This window comes from Cryptomeria japonica, chromosome 10 (assembly GCF_030272615.1).
Source record: "Cryptomeria japonica chromosome 10, Sugi_1.0, whole genome shotgun sequence".
In the NCBI taxonomy this organism is placed as follows: domain Eukaryota; kingdom Viridiplantae; phylum Streptophyta; class Pinopsida; order Cupressales; family Cupressaceae; genus Cryptomeria; species Cryptomeria japonica.
In genome coordinates this window covers 42,565,866-42,581,439 of record NC_081414.1, presented here as the reverse complement: position 1 = coordinate 42,581,439, position 15,574 = coordinate 42,565,866, and the positions used below count along the sequence as shown (strand labels likewise).

At 36.1% G+C, this 15,574-nt stretch overlaps 1 protein-coding gene across 1 annotated transcript in view; it reads left to right on the top strand.

Annotated features, from left to right (window-relative positions):
- The first annotated feature begins 496 nt into the window (after positions 1-496).
- The window catches only part of LOC131048815 (aspartic proteinase 36), a 112,193-nt gene continuing 97,115 nt past the window's right edge, over positions 497-15,574 (top strand). Inside the window, exons 1-6 of the mRNA XM_057982888.2 lie at positions 497-1,354; positions 3,065-3,194; positions 6,665-6,909; positions 8,134-8,355; positions 12,212-12,374; positions 12,449-12,519. Of these exons, the coding sequence (XP_057838871.1) occupies positions 1,098-1,354; positions 3,065-3,194; positions 6,665-6,909; positions 8,134-8,355; positions 12,212-12,374; positions 12,449-12,519 (1,088 nt within the window). The 5' untranslated portion in view covers positions 497-1,097. The remainder of the gene's footprint in view (positions 1,355-3,064; positions 3,195-6,664; positions 6,910-8,133; positions 8,356-12,211; positions 12,375-12,448; positions 12,520-15,574) is intronic.

Here is a 15,574-nt window from a genome sequence, read left to right as displayed (position 1 = left end):
TTATACGTAGGTAGCCAACCTAACTCAGATTTACCTTTCTGTTTTCTTCAGGCCTACGACACTTGGCTTTTCACAGTTGCATACGGCAAGTAAAACGTGTACAGAAGTTTCTAAGGGTTTTTATTTATTATTAGTCAACGGGGTTACGTACTGCCCGTTACTTGTACCGTCCTTGGGATATAATTAATTGCTCATAAATTTTCTGCTTCCGACGACGAGGATTTGGGACAGAAGTTTTGTCAGTCATTTCACGTGCCTATTTAGAAGGGAAAAAAAAATAACGGGCTCAACTAATTTTAGGTACTTTGAAGATAGGGAAAGGGAAGAAACATGAGTTGCGTAGGGCTCACTTTTTTCTTGCGTGCGCACCACATCATCATATCGATGCGTAGGTTCCGCACTTCAACGCACACGTCACCATAGTGGGATGGGAAAACAAACCGCGGGGTAACCGTGTGCAGAGCGTATTATACTCGTATGTGCAGTCAGAATACGGTGACTGTATATATGTTTAGGAGTTTAATAATGGAGTAGATTTTAATTGAGTGTACATCTACGGCATCAGAGTTTTAACTGACAAAGCGTGTTTTAAAGTGTGCTTGAATTGCGTGGGAAGGAAAGGGATGGCCAGGGACTGTAAATATTTCGAAGAGTAGAGAAATTGATCTACCAGACTCCTGTGAATTTCCCCGTCTATGTGACCCACCTTACGAAAGTGAAAGATCACGTATCGAGATCAGCCGGCTTTTGAAATTGGCTTGCAAGATCGGGGTTTTATATATTCATAGTTTTATTTATTCATTTTTTATTTGTTTTCAGCTGAAATAAGGGGAAGCGGGTCCTTCGGGGATGAATGTCAAGGAGGGAGTGTAAGGAAGATGAATGGTTTGAATGCTTAAAAGTCGCGACTTTGAATAATGTGGCAGTTTAAACAAGGAGTTTGTGTTTAGTGTTTTTTCGGGCTGATTATGTGGGCACATGATTACTAAATCCGCAAAAGCTCTGTTAATTCTGCAAGTTTTTGTTTAGTAGTTTTTGGGCTCTTCAATAGGGCACAGGATTACTAAATCCGCAAAAGTTCATTCAATTGTTGGATAATGGTGAGATCTGGGCTTAACGGTTGCAGCAGCAGGGCCCGTGTTTTAGTTATCGCGGTTGCAGCGTTGACGTTTCTGCTGGGTTTGGATGGGGTTCACGGCGTCGGTGTTTTGAATTTACATCATAAGTTCGCCCACAAATGGAATTCTTCTGACAGAATTAAGGATTTCAGGGAGCATGATTCCAGGCGCCATAGCAGAATTCTGTCAAACGTCGACATTCCAATTGGTGGCTCTGCGAATCCCAATATTGCAGGGTGTGTATGTTATGTTTTTTTGTTTTCAAAAGTAAAGTTAAATGTAGGAAGTTTATGCTTATTTGTAGAAATTTCATAATTTGCATTTGACCTAGTTATGTGTATTTACTTCCCGTATTTCATTTGACTTTTGTATTTATTGTATAAAATTTCATAATTACTCATTTTGTACAAGAACATTTATTGCCCATTTCTTTGAAATTTATTTACTGAATTTAGAATTTATATGTATTTTTATTAATAACATAATTTTGTATTTTATCCGTCTATAACTACATTTAGCCCCCCATGTTTTCTAATTTAAAATTTAGCTTTGTGAAATTTGGATTTATACTTACTTTCTAAATATTTTATCATCTGCAATTATTTTTCAATTGCTATTGCCCATGTTTTATCAATCTAAAATTTAGTTCTGTGAATTTTGAATTTTTATTGTTTTCTAAGAATTTATAAATGTGCTTTTAATCGGCAACAATTTATCATCTATCTTCTTTTAATTTAGATTTCATCTCTATGAGTCTGAAGTTTATTTCTATTTTCTGAAGATTTCACAGTTTTTAATTTGTTTTTAAACTGTTAAAACGACTAAGTGCTCCGGAGGCATTTTGGTGTCAAACTACAGAAGATGTGAATATGGTGCAATTACTTTTCTGCAGTTGTTAATTTTATTGGCAACTCTGTGAAATGCTTAAAAAAGGTAAAACAGACGTTGGGCTTCTTACTAAAACTCGACAGTCACATGCTTTTGATGTTCGATGTTGTTATTTTGCTAGTAGAAAATTATCATTTCATTACTTCTGTAGGTGGAGCATTTTCTGGACAAGTAGAACAGGGACGATTGTCAATCAGTTGTCATCATGATTTTTAGCTGACGGACCAATTTAATCACTATTATAAGTTGATAATTGGTATTTACACTTATTCCCAACTTTTTAAAAACCTCCTGTCAAAACTGATTGGCCAACTCGAAGTTCTTCTCTAGGAAAAAAAATTACGGTTGACTTTCTAATATTTCAATTTCTGTTTCAAATTGGGTTGAAAATTTATCCAATTTAATAGAAAATTTGGATAGAAATAAATTTTATACCATTTTTAACTCATCTTTGTTTTGAAAGTTCAATTCTATAGTTAAGTCGATGGTATGTTAAAAATGGTTCTTGTCCTTCTCACAAAACTTCAACTTATATGCGTCACATTGCAAAAATATGTTTTTTTGGCATGCTCAATTTATCATTTCAGCTTCTGTTTGAAAATGGAGTGATTTTCTGACTAGTAGAGAAATTTGCCAAATGATATTCACAATTTCAAATCACATAGGATCATTTTTCATCATTGTTGGCTTGCTCACAAATGCTGCTTAAATATGTAAAATGACTAAAATGGTTGTTGGCCCTTTCACTAACGCTTACCTGCTTTACATTACCATAAAGGTAACTTTGTGATTGAAATGTTATTTTTCGCATGTGTTAAGATGTTATGATTGTGTGACTGATGATGGGGTAATGGCAATTGCGCATCATGATCTCAATCTGGTGAAATTACTTCAACAACCTAAAATGAATTCTAATTAGCTTAGTGATTCACATTCACACTTATCACATAATCGTAACTGATGATATTTTTTATTTCTAAATGTGTTATGAATAATTTTAATTTGTTAATATTACTTGTTATTTGCCTTTGATTTGTTCATAAATGTTTTGGATGCAGGCTGTATTATGCTCAAATAGGATTAGGGGTTCCAGCCAAGCAGTATTTTGTTCAAGTGGATACAGGAAGTGATATCTTGTGGGTTAGTTGCACTCCTTGCGCAAAATGCCCAAAGTCAAGTGGACTTGGGGTAAGCAGACGTGCCTGTAACTTAGTCCTTTGTTTTGTTTTCAACTTGTTAGCATTGAAAATATTATTTAAAGATCTCATCTATTCCAAAATGCATGGTCTCACAAAGTAACTCAGTTTCTAAGGTAAAAAGCAACCAGATGGTAGAACAGTTAGACTCTCCATGATTTTGGGCCCAAGGGTCTGCATATTTTTGTGAGGAATGAGATGGATCTAGTAATTACTTATTTAATACCAGACAATCCTGCTTTGCCAAGTTGAACATATAGTCTTCACTCTTCGCAAACCATCTCTAAATTATTTGGTGCTTAGGACAAAGTAGGTGGCATTAAATATCAAATGCAAGTTGAAATATTTGTTTTCTTTAAGTTGTGAAGGATAGCATTCATTAAATAAAAAGTTTAAAAAATTATGTCAAAGTGCATCTTGGATAGGAAAAAGTTATATTGGTGGCCACAAATGACTAAACCAGATCAATCAGACTCCAAAAGCATACCAAATTACATTAGCAAGGAGGAATGCTTAAAATAAGCACAACTAAAACTGAGGTATCTAAAAACTAGACACATGAAGCAAAAGAACCTAACAATGAGGTAGAACCCGAAGAGTTTAACCTTATACAAGTTGGTTTCTTGCCAAGGTAGCCCCTAGTAGATCCTATAGAAGTGGGCAATGAAGATTTGGACTCCACCTTGAGTCAGAGTTTGGAGCAGAAGCATGGACAACATCCTCATCAATCACTATGAAAAGGTCAATACAAAATCTGATGACGTCTTGTGGAAAAATTCCTCAAGAGTGTATGATTAAACAGTGTACTTCTCATTGTGTCCCTTGTCACCCATGGTTGATGATCCGCCAAATGTAAAGAGAAAAATTGGTTATGGTTCCCTGCCCTTGCAGTGTGCACTGTGAACAGGCAGAGTATCTGATCCTCTCTGCTGGTTGGTAGCTGACATCATCTTCTTGATGTGATAGTAAGAGGACTTAGTGCCTTGGTGGTCACGTGTGAATGTTGGACCCCAGCTCACTAACATACACACTAAATTATCTAAATCTAGATGTGCTATATGTGGAAGCAATATTTTAAACAAAAATTGATTGAAATGAAACTTGCTACATAATAGAAAATTTTATTGTAAATGAGGACAGTTGCTATGGGAGAGTTTATGCCTTGAACTCAGAGTTCTTCATTTGAATCTACACCTGTCATTGTTATACAATGCATAAACTGTGTAGTGAATGGAAGGTTTTCCTTTGAGAACTGATGAGTGACATGCATCCCTCTTGGAAGCAAAAGCAATCTGTCAGATAAGGACGACTATCTTGGAAGCTGAATTCAACTGTAGGTATAGTGTTCTTTTGGTGGTACCACTTCTTGGGGTCATAGCTCCTGGATTGTAGCTCAGTATTCAAAGCTTAGATATGTGCTGGAAAGCTTAGGTTATGATACAAGTTTTGAGGATTGTAAAGGGAGCTACCGTCTTCCAGAAGCAATTCTGCTTAGAAGGTACCTGAAAATAAGAAAATTATGTTTTTTTGGGGGGAAATTCTTAAATTTCAGTGCAGAACTGTCATCTGGGTCACATCTGCAATCGATTAAAGAGGTCAAAGATTTGATTAATTTATCATTCCTAGAAGTTGCATGTTGAGGCTGATATCTGAATCTAAAAGTGATTTCTACTCTGAGGCAAAGGGCAAAGCACCTTTTTGTTTGTGATACTATTACTATTAACCAGAGTCCCTCTTGGGTTGCTGTTAAAACAGTAATATCTACCTTGGAGTTGATAATAAACGGACCAGCTAAAAATAGATTTTAGAATTGCAGTTATTAATCTTGGCATGCTTCTTATGCAAATATAGCTGCTCAAAAAGTCCAAAAGGTTTTAAATGCATTTAAGGGAAATATTTATTTTCCCAGTGTTTTGATGAAGGGCTTGAACTATATGTGAGCCATACACATTCTTAAAGTGGTAGGATTGCAACTGATGCTGGCCTTAGGAATGGATTTTCTTTGGAAGGTTTGTGGTGTAATGGTCACAGTTCTCATGTTGTTAGGTGGTTCAGCAGCATGCCAATTGATATATGGCATGCCTCTGGGATTGCAAATTTGTAAATGTCTTATTGAGCAAGGAAACATTAAAATATCAAGTAAATTGATTTTGTTTATAAGATTATTGTTGTTTTACTTGTGTGAAATTGTTTCACCTTGATCATATTTTTATGCTTCTTTTTGCCTTGAGGCAACCTGCAATTTAGTTGCTATGTAAGTTCTAGGACCATGGCTAGTCATCATTGCTTTCAGTACACTTATGTCCTTACAAATCATACACAGTTATCCACTTGTAAGCACACGCTTTGGGAGAGCCCATTGTGAAATGTTATGTGGAATTTGATGAAATGCATCTTTCTCTATTTTGCTAATGGGTCAGCAAGTGAACATGAGTGCAACCCATGGTACAGGTTGGTACTTAATATATTGCATGTCATAGTAGGGAGAAAAGCCTGTTTCTCGCTAATATTGAGTCTCTAACAGAAAACGTGAATTATGCAGCTCTCTGTGTTTAAAACGTATCTGCTCCCTGTACTGTGCCATTATGACCCAGGTTTCGTGGCTTTTTCAATAAACCAGTCAAAACCAGGTCAAACTGGCAAAAATCCGATTAAAAACATGCATGTAACTGAAAAAACCACTTGGCTGTGGGTTTCTACCTATAAACATTTGCATTTCTTTTTTCTGTGTTTTTATGTGTATTTGAGTATCTTTTAGTTTGCTTGGTTTTTCCCATTTTAAACCTTTGTAATTGAATTTCACTTTTCAAACTTGGCATGGGTGTTTGCCTATAAACAATTGCACTTCTTTTTTTCTTTTTTTTTAATGAATATTTTAGTGTCTTTTAATTTGCTATGTTTTTTCTGTTCTAAACCATTGTAATTGAATTCCATTTACACTTTTAGATTGCCGTGCTTTCCCTTTGTAAATATAATGTTTCCGTGCAATCTCTTCCTAAAATTATCCAACTATTCACTCCTGTAAAACTGTTAGCTCTAGTGGGAAAATCCTTTTCTCTCAACTAGAGTATCTTGACACTCGTGAGGGCACTTTGGATTCATGGCACTTTACAAAATGCTTTATATACACCAAATTTTGATTTGATGTTGCCATTTGGAACAAATAGTTGTGGAAGTTCATGCCACTATGGGTTTTAGAGACATCTAGTTTGTAGATTTGGTGGAACCATATTACATTTTTCTTTGTGAACTGAAGCTTCTCAAGCACTTGATGTCATTTTTTGTTATTATTCCTCGACATTGAGAATAATTTTTTTGGTGAATTATTTTAAAAGAAATTTTACTCCTAAATTTCTGCCTGTTGCATCGATTATAGATTGAAATAAATTTATCTCCAATACAATTTCCGGTATTTGAATAACATATATTTTTTTACTTTTGTTTTGCTTTGCTTCCTTGCAGGTGCGATTAACAATTTATAATCCAGATAACTCCGGTACTGTTGTTACTTGTGGTCAACCATTTTGTAACTTAGTAAATCAGGTTGACAACCTTGACAGTTGTAAGCAAAGCGATCGGTGTCCATATGGTGTGCAGTATGGGGATGGAAGTTCAACTTCTGGATATTTTGTGAAGGATACATTGCAGTACAATGAATTAGTTGGAAATTCCCAAATGAGAACAGAAAATGCAAGTGTCATGTTTGGGTTAGTTTCTTCGTCTAAAATAAATATTTTTCTTCATAAATAGTATCTTTACTAATTTGCAAAATTTCTACAATTTCATGCTCATCGAAATGATTTTTTGTGTGCTCATTAATAACAAAGAAGTGGGTATTAATATTATTATCTCTTTTATAAACTAACAATAATAGGGGAGTGCCAGCTCATCTTGTTTTAGTCTCTTTGTCTAAACTAAATCCTTTCCTTCATGAATAAGCATCTCTACTAATTTCTAAAACTTCTTAGATTCATGCCTTTGAAATGGTTTTTTAATTGATTGTTAATAAAATAGAAGCAGTTAATGGAATTTTTATTTCTTTGCAAAGCTAACAATGATAGGGAAGTGCTAGCACAACTTCAATAAATGTTTTTAAATGTATGGTATGGTTCAAACATAGGATCTTATAAACTTTGTAAATTCTATAGAAATACATGAGAAGGTTAAGAATCCTATTAGAGAAAAGAGGAATGACAACAAGCCATCACAATTCATAAGCATCATTCTTCACTTCAACGGAGTTTGAAAACAAATAAATAGTTCAAACTCCTGAGGTAGATTGTTTGGGTGATCTATGATTTGAATGGTTTACAATGAGAAGTCTGGTCATTAGACTACTTGCAGTCCAAACATCCTCTGAGCTGAAAGAAAGAAGTCACAAGATCAACATGTTGTAAGCTGTATCCTTCAATGCAATGCTATATTCAGATAAACTCCCCCTCAATTCCTGTTAAAACTTTTCAGAGTTGCTATAGATGCTTGTGAATCTCTGAAGGCACTGATAACTACCTTCCTTTTCCTTGTAAAGTGGACACCTGAAGATGTAATACTGTAATAGTCTTTCATGTCTAACTCCATATTATAGACCTTAGAGATCCATTGGGGTCAAAGGAGGCAATATTCTCAACTCAAAACTGACGAGGACAAACCTATGGTTGGCATAAATGAATTCTGTTTTATATATTAGAGAGAAAATTAGAAAATGTTGAAAATTATAAGAAAAGAGATAGCATGATAAAAAACATAGTGTACAAGCACCAGTTCAGAGAAAAAAAGATTTAGCTTAGTTTCTTTTTTTCATTTCCCTCCAAATCCAAGAGGATTTATTTCTTATGTGTTTTTGTTGCATCTTGTCTAAAGTGCTTCTTTTGTAGGTTATGTGTTCTAAATTTATGGAACCATTGATATCAATGTATTTCTACTCAATACAGGTGCGGTTCTCAACAGTCAGGTGATTTGTTACAGAGTGACCAAGCATTGGATGGTATTCTTGGTTTTGGACAAGCCAATACATCTATTCTCTCACAGCTAGCTTCAGCAGGTAAAGTCCGCAAGGTTTTTGCTCATTGTTTAGATGGAGACAAAGGAGGTGGCATCCTGGCTATTGGAGATGTAGAAAATGATGTGCCAACTACTCCACTAATTCCCAATCAGTAAGAACTAATGCTTCTTTTTTGTCTAAATTTAGATGATTTAAGCCATTGGACGTATCATATTGACACTGTTTATTGTTGTATATCTAAATACTTGGTTTCCAAAAGAATGCTTGGGATATGGTCTTGAATGCTTTGCTGAAAAGTTTGAGTTATCTGCATTGAAAACAAGTAGCTTTATTTTTTATCTAATTTTTTCTCTTAGTTGTTACGTATGGTGAAGTTCTTCGAAGAGGAGCATAAAATTTATGAGCCTGAGGTGAATTTTTTAACATAACTGATTTTCGTTTTTTTCAATCTATTCTGCCATGACTTAGATAATGATCAAGTGGATTTCACAGTCTTCATTTAATACCTTAACTTTGGCCCTCTGTTCTTCCTTATATTGGAATAAGGTTTCCAATCCTTCTTCAAAAATTTACCTCTTGTTAGACTGTTCTTACCAGCAAGAGATCTAATGTGTGTGTATCTCTCTTTGCCTCTGCTCATGCGTATTCATTCCAAATCATCATAATTATAGTGCATTGGAATGGTTTTGAAATTGAAATTATGACATTTTCTTTAATAGCTGTAACAGTGTTCCCTTTAGGATTGTTGTCTTCTGTCATTTATTCAACCATGTTTCTTTCTACAATCACCTCACTTATACTTATGTTAGACCATTCAAACAATTTGCTGGGTTATTTGTTTGTTTTGTTGAGTGATGTCACCATGGAATTTGGGAAATCCCTTGTTGGATCCTTGAGGAAAATAATGATTAGCCTGAAGTGATGTCACCATGGAATTTGGGAAATCCCTTGTTGGATCCTTGAGGAAAATAATGATTAGCCTGAAATGTGAGAGAACCAATATTATTATCCCATGGTAAGGGAAGAGGTGGAATGCCTATATTGTAGTTATTGCCGTGATCAACCATTGTATGATTGAGATGTTCCTTATCCAATGAGATCGGGGTGGATGGAAGTGATTCTCCTCTTAAGGCTGATTGTTAAAAAGCATGAAAAGCAGATTCATAAGGGTCTGCTTTCTTTCAGGACCTTGTGTAAACTTTATAATGCCATATTTCTTTAATTCTAGGAAGGAGGAGGTACAATCAGTCTCCCCGCTGCAAAGTTAGCTTTTCTTTCTTCTTTTCTAGCATGGCAGCTGTTGCTCTCCAATGTGCAGAATTTTTCTTTGGGTTGAATGCAGAGCACCTTAGACTATCCAAGATGTCTTCTTGTTCTAATTCAAACCGATATAGATTAGGGTGCAAAACAAGAGCTTGAGGAGCTTGGATGGTCATTTGTCATGAAATGATAACTTTCAGTTTCAGCAACTCATACCCCATGGTAGGTGCGAAAAAATTAGCTTTTAATTTGTCCTTTGTAGGACAACTTAAACTGGAACAGTGTGTGGAGAAATCCTCTCTTCAAATTAGAGGAAGCCACATTGGTCCAGCATAAGCAAAGAGGGGCTTCGTGAAGTCAATTAAGATGTACAAAGAGGAAGACACTTAGGTTCAACATGAGTGAACTGGATTTATGAAAACAAAGGGTTACATGCATTTGACAAAGATAGATAGGGAGACTTTGGTGCAAGAGAATCCAGTGTGTTGGTGGCAGTTATATGAGCCTCCATTATTGATACAAACACTGACCATTTTGTATTCATTGGTTTGTAGTTCTTTGCTGTTGCAAGGATTTGATGCTATAATCATGATTTCTATATTTAGCCTCTAAATGTGCAACGTGTCTCTTTTCTTGGGATTGGTAGGCATAACAAACCACATTTTCTTACCCAAGCTTAGCAGCCACCAATTATTTTTGGTTATTGTGGCCAATTGCACTCCATAGGTTGTCTTCATGAACTGGCTGTCATGATGTGCCAATCCCATATCATGTTTGTACACTATTTTTGACTAGCTTGTCTTTCCTCATGCAAATCAATAGCTGTCTACCGTAACATATCTCCAATATCAATATGCTGTCTTCTGCTTTAGTGACCATGCCCCTCCTTCATGCTATCTATACATCCTTCCACTTGTAGATCATTTTTGCAGTAAAGTTATCTGTCCTTTCATTAGGCTGTCTTGAACATTTATACCACCCCCCTTGGACAACCTCTGTACTTCTCATACAACATTTATCTCACAAGAGTTGCAAACAGAAGTGGAAATTTGGGAGTCGCCCCTTCACTCATTACTAATGTATCAATCAAATTGATATTTATTATAAGAAATGTTCCAAGTCTGTGATACAACACATCCATGTTTACCTTGATCTTTCTTTCTCTTTCACAAGCCAAATTGGATTGTCATCTTTCCATCCCTGGTATTTCAATGATTACAAAAACCAGTTTTCTTCCGTCACCACTACAAAAGCCTTGAAATTGTTAATGGAGACATTCATTAAAATAATTAATCAATTTGGTTTGAATTGATGCATGCCATCGTACCTCTTTCATGTGCATCTCCATTCCTTTCCTTTTTACTACCTTTGTTATTGATAGAGGTGATATATTTTTGGATGTGGTATCAACATCCTCCTTTTCTTTTCCCTAGATAGGTAGTGGTGATTACCTTTTTCACATGGCATGCACATCCTGCTTTTCTCACTCTAGATACGTTGGGTGCATTGTTCTTTGGGATAGAGGGGTGGATACTTAGCATCTATAGGAGATCTATACAGGTACGCATTACCAGCTTCCTCCCTACTTCTGGAGGATAAATGGTATGTGGATGCTAGGAGTGTCTCTAAGAGTCATTTCTTGTGCCCCCAATGCTCATCCAGTCCTAGACTGACTTATTCTTAGGTTGCCGTGTTCTTGGTGGTTGACATCTTTTTCTCATTGCATTCAGATGCAGATAGGGGTCAACTTTTTGTCTCCAAACAGGGACTCCTTTAGCTTCATCATCTTTGGTAACACCTCTTTTCACATGGCTTGTAATGTTGTAATGCTTGCTATTGTATATACTGACATGTTTAGAGTTGTTTTGGGTTCACTCCCACATTTAGTTAGAATTTTTTCTTGTTGTGCTTCCAGCTTTTAGCATGTAGAGTCTATTTCTTTTGGATGTTGGAGCTCAGTTGTGACGACTTCTCACTTGCTGCTACGAATTTTGTTCATTTATGGACATCATTATGCTTTCTTTGTAGTCGCTTGAAACAACCTACAGCTACTGTTGATAACCATGATGTCAATGTAGACCCAGTTACCGCTGTCCTCCAATCCACACCACTCAATAACCAATTTATGTTTAGCAATGTTCAGGTTACAAAGAAGTGTGCAAACTGGTTAAAATGATTCCATTCTAGGGTACTAGTTTTGAGGTATATTTTCTTATTTTAAAAAGTAATTGTTCGCTGATGGCTTCTAAGATTGCTTTGTCTTTGCCCATTAGTAAGAGCTCTTTTCGGTACTAGTGAGGATTAGGGTCCCCAGTCTTTGCTATTCTCTAGAAGATATTTTCAAATGAACAATTGTTGGGTGTATTATGGTTCCTACTTGTGGGAATGGGGAAGTTAGGATCTTTCCTTTTCACACATTTGGCTACAACTTTGTATTTTTCTTAGACATTTTTTTGGATGACGTCTCTTGAGAATATGTTATTGGCATTCTTGTAGATGCACCCCACTCCCATTGAACTATTTAGATCTTTTGGACATTAATATAATTTGAATATAGATTCTCTTATGCTGGGAGACAAAACTGATTTAGTCATTACAAACCATTTATTACTCAAAGGTATTGTTATATAGATCTAATACAAGACACATTTTTTCAAAAGAGAAAAAAGATAGAGAAAAAGGTTGGGAAACCATAGTTTGTTTGATTCTTCACATTTCTTGGGCTTGAACTGCCTCTTCTTTTGCAGGTCTCATTACAATGTTAATTTGAAAAGAATAGATATTGATGCTGCAGATTTGGGAATTGACCCAAAGGTGTTTGAAACTACTGACAAGCAAGGCACAATTATAGATAGTGGTACAACTCTTGCCTATATAACGGAACAGGCTTTCAAGCCCTTGATAACTGCGGTATGTGTAATGATTTTTAATGTTTTCTTTGCTCTTAGAGTGGACAATTTAGTAACGACCCTTTTAAACTACAGATCATGTCGGCGGAACCAAATTTGGATTATATATTGCAAGATGGCACATATTCATTTGTTTATGATGGCAGGTAGTGCTTTAGGCCCTTAGCCTTTAGTGCAATTTTTTAAAGTGATTAATTTTCAGATCATAAATTAGACCCTTACATGGTCATTAGCAACTGATGAAGTAGTTAGTTACTTAGTATTGGTTACCACATGGACTCAATCAATTCTAATCTGAACTTTCTAATTTTTAAGAATTTTTTTAGAAATTGAAATGTTCTTCACTGATTTTTTTTTTGCACAATGGGCTTTTAAAGATGATGCTAGATATTTTCAATCTAGTCTTCCATTACAAAGATGTGTTTAAAGATGTACAACATTTTTTGTCAGCAGATTCTTTTTACTTCAAGATTTTTTTTGTCAAAATGAAATGTACTCCATCTGCTTTCATCGGAAGTTATGAATGTTTAGCTTAATTTAATTCATTTTTGAAGCAACTGTGCTAAACAATTAAGGTATTAAGTATTCAACTCATTTACTCACAATATGGGCCTTGTAGCATATAGTGTGGCAATGGTATGGTAGAAAATAACAAATTAATAAGAGAAAACTATATTTTTGATAGAAAGAAGTGTGAGAATAAGAAGGTTGTCTAGTGTTGCAATTCGACATGCTAGAATATGTTAAGAATGTACTAGAGGGTGAGATTGATATTGTTGATTGGTGATGAATGTTATGTTGAAAAGGAGAGATGAGGATGTGTTCAAGAATTGCCACGAGCACAATAGCAGTAGCTTGATTGGGGAGATGGAATTGAAGAACATTAAATAGAAGGGATACTGAGATTCATTTGGATTTTCTCTGGGATCTATGCTACTGATTCCTCTTGAAACATGCACTGCCCTTGGACTAATTCTTGAATGTGATTAGCATCTTTGCATCTACTAGTTTATTTGATTCTATATATAAATACGATTATAAACACATAATTATGTGTATCTGTGTGTGAAGGTGGGATTGAAGTTGTTGAAATACATGTGTGATTCATTAGTTCCTTTGGGGTCTATGGTACTGAGTCCTCTTGATACTCGTTGCAATTCTTGAATGCGAGTAGCAATTGTGCATCTTGTAGTTTAGGGTTTGAGGTCTTTCTCATTCTTTCTCTCTCTCTATATGTCTGTGTGTGTGTGCGCACACACACATAATTCCTAGATTTTGGAACTCTGGCACACCTGTAGCTGATTCACATTTGCCCCTGCACCCACACTTACTGCACTTGGGTATAGGTTGACAAGAAGCCTTTTGATTACCAAGAAGAAAGTCAAAGTAATACAAGCCAATAAATTTGATTACCAGGAAGAAAGTCAAAGTAATAATAGTTAATAAATTTGATGAGCACCTTATATTGTACTTAGTGCTCAGGTTATATTGTGATGCATATGCTTGATGCAGCTGGTAGTCATCAAATAATTTTGGGAAATACTGAAAACAAGGTCAGCTTGCTGGGGGTGCAACCTGTTGATCAGAATTCAAAACCATTTAATGCATCAGAAAGCTTACGCTTTTAATAACACAATGAAAGAAAGCATTATTTTTTGGTGGCAAATTTCACCCGAGAACCACTCTGAAGGGCCAAATAGTCACAAAATATGAATATCTGGGAAGTTTGGTTTTTGGAATATTAGAGTTGTGTTTTAATGAATTTTTTTGTCTTCACAATATGAAATGTCTAGAACATTCTTTTTTTTGGAATATTGAAGTGTGTTTTGATGAGTTTCATGTTGTGACATATCCATTCAACTTGTTGGAGAAGTAATTGTCATATTGCTTTTGAGATTCTATGGTTAATCACTTCAGTTTCTATTTTTAGACTTCATTAACTATTAAAAGTTTCCGTGAAAGAATTAAAATTCAAACAAAGAAAAGGAGATTGCTGTAGGGTGATGTCCTCGATATAATTAAATAATAAAAGTAAAATACTTTATTGTATGGCCCCAAATTTAATAATAAATCTTTCAGGCCCTTTATTTAACTAGTCAAGTTTTATTTTGGTCGTGTCGGCCCGTTTGTAACCCTTCAGGAAATTTCCCAGATTCCATATTTATGAACGAGTTAGTCATTGTTGTAGGTATGCGAATTTGGTAATTTCTTTGTATGTGCGAATTCCAGTTGGAGTTCAGCTTGTCTACCATTTCGGAGGTGAGAGATCCTCCCTACTTGGCATTTGCAGTTTCGGTGGGAGTTTCTCCTCACCCTATTCTGCTTCTGTTCGGAGTCTGTATAATCTGTTGTGCAATCATTATCAATATAATTTCTCTTTGCATGTGCAAATCTTTCTTTTGGCAAGTACGAACCTTCAACTAAGTCTCGTGTTTGGAATATTAATAATTCATTTCATTTCTCTGTGCAACACCAAACTGTCTAAACATCTAGAGGGCTCAAGGGTGAAACTCGGTGGATATTCACTCACCGTATGACCCTTCGTATGACCATACCACCGACTCACCGTGCGGCTACTACCGTACGCCTAGCCTGTATGACCATACCACCGTACGGTCAAGGTCATTGATCCACGCTCACCGCACACCGACTTCTTGAGGGGAGTGTTCCATACGGTCACCATCGTATGTTCTAAGTAGCCATACAAATTACACTGTACACCGACTGCTGAGGGAAGTGTACTGTACGGTCACCACCGTACTTTCTGAGGAGGCCATACACAAGTTACACCGTATGTGGAATAGTTGAAGAAGACCGTACTACGTACGAAACCTTACAGTGGTATCAGAGCTGGTGATCTTGCCAGCCTGTTGGGTAGTGGATGCAGATGTACACTAGAAGGAGGTACCGTTTTGCCGACCGAATGGGGGAACCACAGGATCCTGCAAGAGAAGTCATGGCACTACTAAGGGAGCTAACCAGAAGCCAAGCTCAACTCAACGACACCATAACCAAAGGGGAACAATGACAACAATTCATGGAGGAAACATTACGACAATTGGCCTTGGGAAAAACGAATGGAGAACAGAGGCAGGGCGATAATTCGGTCACTGGAAGATCAAATTCCCAATGCTCACATTCATGACCGCTGATGCCTACTTTTCCCCAGAAATCAGAAGCGTCATGTGGGGAGCAAGAACC